Genomic DNA, 7,500 nt, shown 5'->3' on the forward strand with positions numbered 1-7,500 from the left:
GGGATTTAAATGCAGCGTCTCCCAGGACTGCGTGTCAAGGGCTGCTTTTCATTGAGCTGGTGCGAGTGTTTGGCTGGAGGAACAGCTCTCCGGATTGAAGGGGGTGCCTTTAAAGAAGCAGCAATTGACAAGGAAGCAATTATTAAATTTTGATGTTCAAAAATAAAAAAAAAGAAAGACGACGAAGAAGAAAAGGGGTTCTATAATTTGTGTTTTAGATGGAGAGCAATATAAAGAGATATCAAGGCCGAGAGCCATCAAAAGCTCCCACCCCCCTACCCCCCCCAAGCTCCTCTCAAACACTTTAAGAGAGATTTTTAGAAGCTCGACAAGGATCCTAGAAACATTAAAACAGAAGTCGATTTTAAATGTGCACATTGAAATGCACAGAGCCGCTTACTACGTGGACTTGCACTTGAGGTCAAGTGACGGACGGATTGTATGCTTCTCCATAATAATATTAATTAAACAATTTGCATGCTAATAAGGTAACAATTATCAGGGCTTCTGTTGAAAGATTCAGGTTATTACAACACGCCAATCTGGAGGCCAGGGGTCAGGGAGTGAGAGGCGAGAGAAATTTCAACTCAAATTAACATTCTGTCAGCTCCAGAAAATGGGATAAATAAAGTCGAATTAATTCATTATAATAAAGAGAGAGAGAGAAAAGTCCCCCCTCTCTTGTTCTGTGCTGGATTGATTACCATTCTGTATTCAGAAACACGTCCCCCTCGCATTCCTCTCCTGAAATCCGACAGAAAATGAGGCATTTATTGCTACAGGCAAAATTTGGTCCAGTGGACACAGTTTACATTTAGTATTTATAGAGAAAGAAATTAAATTATGGTGAAAAGTGAAGCCCTTGACCCCAGAATTAATACCAACCCCATAATTTTCTTATTTCTGTTAGGGCTGCGTAGTCCAAATTCAAGCTACCTTTTAGCTCTAAGCAGAGGAAGGGAGACCATAATTAAACTAATCTATAGGGGGGAGGGAGGGAACAGCAATAATGCAGCAGTATATTGTATGGCGTTCAATTAGGTGAATAAATACAGCTCCGGACAGACAACGTAGATTAGAGACTCGACTTCCTTTTTATTTCAATTTTAGCTTCCCTCTCTCTCCTACCCACACAATCCAGCACTAGGAAATGTATCATCTTGACTGGATATTTTATAACTGGAAAATCTATTTGTATGTTTCCCAGAGATAAAGTGTTTCTCCTTCTTTCCCCTTCCCCTCTCCTTTTTCCCTTCCCATTTTTTTTTCCCTTTTTCTCTCCCCACCCTGCCCGCCCCCCGACTCGGCGGATTTAATTCCACACGAACCTCCCAGGAAGATTTAAAGAGTTTCCCCTGTTTGATTTTCCAGCCCGGCTCCTTCTCTCCCTCTCCTCTTTGTTAAACGCCACCGCTGCTTCTCCCTGCGCCCCTCTTCCCTTCCCGGGGGCCGGAGCCAGCCCCCCGGGGGGCGCCAGACTGGGACCCCCCCCGCCCGGGGGAGCGAGAGCGCTGGTCCCAGCGGGCTGGGGATGGGAGGGGGCGCAAATGCCTCCCCCCCCCCCCCAGCCCCTCCTCTTTCCTCCTAGGGGCTTGCAAAGTGTTTCTCTAACCAGGCTCTGCGGGAGAGGGTACAAAACCGGGGGTCCCCAGCCCCGCGCTTTGCCGGAGAAGCGGCCCTTTAATTATTAACCGGGGGAGCCTATCAATATTTGATTTGGGTGAAAACTTCTATGGGGACGTAATTTAATTAGGACAAATTTGGCGGCTGTTTGGAAGCTGTTCGTGGTCGGCGGGGCGAAGTGCGGGGTGTGCGATGGGCTGCTTTTCCTGCGGGGGAGGGGGGGGGGGGGGCGATGGTAAGAGCGGAGGGGTGGAACTTTATTTAGGGAGGGGGTAGTATTATTATTATTTATTGATTTTTGGCCGCCTCTGTACCGAACAGAGGCTGCTCCTGGCTGTGGCTGCGCTCACAATTCAAGGGTTGTGGTTGCTGCTGGGGAGGGGGTGTCCGTGGCTGAATCGATAGGAGATTGCATTAATTATGATTTCGATTGATATGCTCAAATCTCCTTCTAAACGCTGCAAACGGCTCTTTTTTTCTTTTTTTTTCTCCTTCCCCCCCCCCCCCCCCATTTTTTCCCTCTGCTCCCCCTCCCCTCTCCCCTGTTATAGAGCCGGAGAGGAGATGAAAAGGCTTGTAGTTTTAAATTCAATGTGACAGCTCTGGAAAGAGCGGATGATGAATCTCCTATTATTGGATCAGTCTATTTGCCGCTCAATGTCTCTCTGTAATTGGAGCAACATCACTTTAAAGGTTCAGAGAGTAGAGCATTTCTGGTGAAAAATCCCCACAACACGCTGGTGAATGTTTTAAAGGGAAATCTATTAGTGATTTGGAGAGGGGAGGGGACAAGGGGGAAGAGGGTGGGTTGGAGGGGCTGGGGGGAGGCTGTGTGTGTGTGTGACTCCGTCTGTTTAGTATTTAACCGGGTATCAGGCAGATCCGTGGGTCCCCCTTCGGCCCCCCCCCGCCCCCTCCCCTGCCCGCCCGGCCCCCGCCGCCCTCCCCGGGCTGGAGTTCGTATCAAAGCCCCCCTCGTCGTGTTGTGACAGCTCTGATATTGTTTATTGAGGCTGGATGTCAGGTATAATTAGCAATCGATATGGAAAACGTTTGCTCCCCACACTGGCACGTCTCTGACGTCAGGACCGATTAACGTTTCTTATTGGTCCCAAATTCCCCCAGCCTGAGCTAATTATTGGGAGCCTGATGTTGATAAAGTTAAAGCGCCCGGGCGCCCTGCAGCATGAGCCCCTCGCCGCGCCACCGCCTCCTCCTCCGGCAGCAGCACCCCCGGCCCCAGCCGCCCCGCCGCCCGCGCCCCCAGCCCCGCCGGCGCCCCCCGCGCTAGAGCCGCCCCCATGATGGACAGCCGCATCCTGGAGCATCCTCATGCCCAGTTCGGGGGAATGGTGGGTTTCCCTTACCCGCTCGGTCACCACCACGTCTACGAGCTGGCCGGGCACCAGCTACAGTCGGCGGCCGCCTCCGTCCCCTTCTCCATCGATGGATTACTGAGCGGCTCCTGCGCCGCCTCCGTGGTCAACCCGGCGCCGCTCATCCCCTCCGGCTGCGGGGTGAGCGGGGACAGCCAGCCCTTCAAGCTCGCAGGTAGGAGCGGCCCCGCTACCCTCCCCCCCCCCCCCCCGCTACCCCGACACCCCCACCACCACCACCCCCCGGACCCAACCGCCGCTCCCCGCCCGGAGCGTGTCAGCGCGGAGGAAGAAAGGCACCGCACCCCCCTCGCATCCCTATCTGTGGATATTGGGGTGCCTGGAGAAGGGAGGGCGGCTGTGCTGCCTCCCCCCCTCCCCCGAGGGGGCGGCCAGGACGGGGCGGGGGGCCCCGGGCCGAGCGCCGGGAGCATCCCCCGTTCCCACCGGCGCGGGGCCACGCGTGTGCCCTGAACAATAGCGGGCCCGGCCCGGTGCCTTCTCCAAAGTTCGTCTCTGGGGTGGGGGCTCGGATCGTGCCATTAAAAAAAAAATTAAAAATAATAATGGGAATCGCTGGAGTTTGGGGAATGAAGACCAGTAATTATTTTTTTTTAAACGATTAAACCAAAGGGAAGCGTTTTTCTTCCCTCCCCACCGGCCTGTGGCACCGCTATTGTTCAGCTATTAAAACGCTCCGTCGCCCCAACATCCTTTTTATTAACCCTGGAGCAGCCCCTCTCTGCACCTCGGCTAAATAAAAAATATTATTAATTTCCACACCTGGTGGAAAACCTTCGGAGAGGTGCAGCTAGGGCTGTAAATGCCCAGCCTGGCCACGTACGTACCCGGAGAGGCTGCGAGCACCCCAGCCCCGCGCCTGCCCGTGTCGGGGGGTCTGCGGGGGTCAGGTGCTGGGGAGGGGGGACGGGACCTGGGGAAGGGAAAGAGGGGGGGCTTTTAATTTTTATTTTTTTAATTAAACCTTTGGTGGCTGGAGCAAATGTTGGAACTTCTCTCTCTCTCTCTGCCAGCTGAGTGCCTATGGAGAGCTTCCTTCAGGAATAAATGTTCTGTAAAGTACATTTTCGGAGGAGGCGAGGGCAGATCGGGTTCCTCCCCATTTTTAGCTCAGGTGTGTGTATAATCCCGCTCTTTTACCAACGCTACCGAGCACAAAAGTTAAAAGGCTCCTGTGAATGGCAGGGAGGGGGGGAGAAGGCCTGTCTTCCAGGGACCTGAAGGTATTTCTGCCTTTTCAGACTCGGGTGACCCGGACAAAGAAAGTCCTGGCTGTAAAAGAAGACGAACCCGCACCAATTTTACTGGCTGGCAGCTCGAGGAGCTGGAAAAGGCGTTTAATGAGAGTCATTACCCGGACGTGTTTATGCGAGAGGCTCTGGCTCTCAGGCTGGACTTGGTGGAGTCCAGAGTGCAGGTAAAAACCGCGTATCCCGTGTCCCCTCCCTCCCCTGCCCCCTCCCAGCGCCGAGCGGTCCCCGGGATGCTCGGCTGGACCCGCAGCCCCGCTCCGGGACGGGCCCTGCGCCTGGGGCCCGCAGCCCCGCTCCTCCCGGCCTCTCCTTTTGTTTCCCTGCTTTGCACTTGCTGTTCTTGATGGTTTTTTTTTCTTACCATTTCCTCACTTTATTTTTTTTAATCTTGCAAACGAGTCCCGAAAAGTGACATCTCAGCCTGGCTTCCCTAAACCTTTTTTTATATATATATTTTTTTCCACTGTAAACATTTTTCTTAAATGAGTCAAGGGCGAGAAATTAGCATGCAAATACGAGGCTTAATCACGGGCCAGGGTACGCTGGAGAATGCCAATAAAGCTCGTAGGCGCATCGAGAGCGTGTGGAACTTGTAAAACTTAATTTCAACGAACTGCTCAGGCCCTCGGTAGTACGGGATGGGGAGGGGAACAATCTATTTGCTTCTATTAATATAAAAAAATATATATATAAAAAGGGAGCTGAGCAGGGGGCCGTGGGCGCGGTGCGGGCTGTTGCTGGGTCCTGCGATGCTGTTTTGTGCCGCGGTGGCTGCGAGCGGGCGGCGAGGCCGGGCGGCTCCGTGTCCCGCCGGGCTGCCGCGGCCGTGCGGGGCGGCTGCGTGTGCCGGGAGCGCGGCCGTACGGCAGCCCCGGCGGCGGGGCCGTGCCCCGTGGTGAGCTGACGCCGTTCGCCGCGGTTCCATCGTCTCGGTGTGTTCCGAGCCGCCTTCCCTTCCCCGCGCCGGCTCCGAGTGCCGCCGCCGCACCGTGCCCAGGGGCTGACGGGGCCCGGCGGTGGGGAAGGAGCCGGGACCGGGTCACCGACGTCCCTGCGATGCCCCCGAGCCGGGGCCGTGCTGCGGCACCGAGCGCGGCCGCTGATTCCGGCCGGGCACTGCGCTGCTGGCAGCCCCGATGGGCCGAGGCCCGGCGGGTGCCGGGGAACGGCGGGAGCAAGGCCGGAGCAGAGGGGATGCAATTTAATTGTTTCTTGTTTTCCTCCCATAATCTATAACAAACCTGACCAAACCCCGCTTCTGGGCTCATCCAAACCCTCTGCTCCGGCGCCCGGTGTGGGCAGGAGGCCCAGACCCCGCTCCGTCGGGGCGAGGCGACCCCCCCCGCGCCGCCCCTGCCTCCGGCCCGCTTATTGTGCTGTGCGCTACCGCATTCTGCGTTGCTGCGGAGGGATCGGGCCCGGCCCTGCAGCTCGGGGCTCCGGCTGGTGCTTCTGCCCTCTCGGCCGCGGGGGGGGGGGGGGGGGGGCTGTGTTATCCCGACCCCTCCCCGCGGCGCCAGTGCGGGAAGGGTGCAGCGTATGTGTGCGTGAGTGTGCACCCCCCCATTTGTGTTGTTTTTTTTTTTTCTTTTCCTCCTACCCTGTTTAAGAAGCGTGGTTATCTCTTCCTCCCCCCTCCCTTGCTCTCCTTCTCGCAGACGCCCGGTCCTGTGGATGGGGGCTACCGGCACCTCGAGGGGTGGACGGGGGAGGCCTGAGCTGCGCTTCTCCCCCTGCTCCCCCCGCCCGGGCCCTAGCCACCGCGGGGGGCCGGTGCTCTGGGTGTTAATTGCTTCTCGTTGTTCGGTGTGTAGGTCTGGTTCCAAAACCGCCGGGCCAAATGGAGAAAGAAAGAGAACACGAAGAAGGGCCCGGGGCGGCCGGCTCACAACTCCCACCCCACGACGTGCAGCGGGGAGCCCATGGACCCCGAGGAGATCGCCCGCAAGGAGCTGGAGAAGATGGAGAAGAAGAAGCGCAAGCACGAGAAGAAGCTCCTCAAAAGCCAAAGCCGGCATCCGCACTCGCCCAGCGGTCTCTCCCTGCACAGCACGCCCAGCTCCGACAGCGACAGCGGCGGCGGGGGGGGCCTTTCGCCCGCCCCGCCCGAGGCCAAGCCCCGCGGGCAGCCCCCACCGCCCCACCCGCCGCCGCCCGCCGCCGCCGCCCCCTCCGAGCCGCCCCCCGGCGCCTGCGACCAGACGGCAGAGCCATTCTACCCCAGCCAAAGAAGCGGGAGCGGGCGGCTCCAGCGCCCGCCCGACAAGGACTGCACGGCTGCCCCGTCGGGGGACGGCAGCGGGGGCGCGGGGGGGGTCCGCGGCGCCGGCAGCTTCCACAAGCTCAACCCCTTCAGCGTGGAGAGCCTCCTCTCCGACTCGCCCCCCCGCCGCAAAGCCGCCCCGGACTTCCCCAGCCTCCCCCCCCTGCGCCCCCCGCACCCTCATCGGCAAAGGACACTTCTTGCTCTACCCCATCACCCAGCCCCTGGGCTTCCTCGTCCCGCAGACCGCCCTCAAGGCCAGCCCGGGCCCCGAGGCCGGCCAGCCCCCCCGGGACTCCCCATTGCCCGCCGCCAACCCCGGCCCGCCCGGCTGCGGCGCGGAGCCGGCGCTCGCCGGTGCCCAGCCCGGCCCCGGCCCCACGGACTCGGCGGCGGCTGCAGCGGGGTCGGTGCCCCCCGCGCCGGCCGGCGCTTCTCCCCGTTCCGCCGCCGCGCACGGTGACCCGGCGGCGGCCGCCCCCGCGGAGGGCGGCAGCTTCCCCCGGCCCGAGTCGCCAGTCCGGGCGCGGGACGCCAGCACAGCCAGGGACAGATCGGACTGCGGCCCCGCCGACGGCGAGGAGGTGGACATGGATTGACCGGGCCGAGAACAAATTAAAAAAAAAACAAAGCAAACAAAACAAACAAAAAAACCCCCACGAAAGTAAAAACACCCGAGAGCGACACCGACACCCCCCGCTCCCGTCACCCGTGAGAAACTGGGGGAAGCGCGTCCCTGCTCGCCCCACGCACACCGCTCCCGCAGCCCGGAGGTGGGGGCGCAGCCCAGAGAGCGGCTCTTCCTCTCCTTAGAGCTTATCACAGGTCGATTCAGGTGATCAGTTAGAGCTTTTTGTTTTTTATATTTAAAGAGAAAAAAGAAAACGGGGTAAAAACAGAAAAAAAAAAAAAAAAAAAAAAAAGGAAAATTGTTTGTTAAGGCTTAGCAGCAGCTGGACTTTGT

General features: G+C 58.4%; 1 protein-coding gene across 1 annotated transcript; it reads left to right on the forward strand.

Annotated features, from left to right (window-relative positions):
• Nucleotides 1-2,924: 2,924 nt before the first annotated feature.
• On the forward strand, nucleotides 2,925-7,135 carry UNCX (UNC homeobox). Its single transcript, XM_056338350.1, is given in 4 exon segments — nucleotides 2,925-3,174; nucleotides 4,262-4,437; nucleotides 6,088-6,693; nucleotides 6,695-7,135. Coding segments are annotated over 4 exon segments (1,473 nt in total).
• Nucleotides 7,136-7,500: the final 365 nt, after the last annotated feature.

Source organism: Falco biarmicus, chromosome 4 (genome assembly GCF_023638135.1).
Source record: "Falco biarmicus isolate bFalBia1 chromosome 4, bFalBia1.pri, whole genome shotgun sequence".
Lineage (NCBI taxonomy): Eukaryota > Metazoa > Chordata > Aves > Falconiformes > Falconidae > Falco > Falco biarmicus.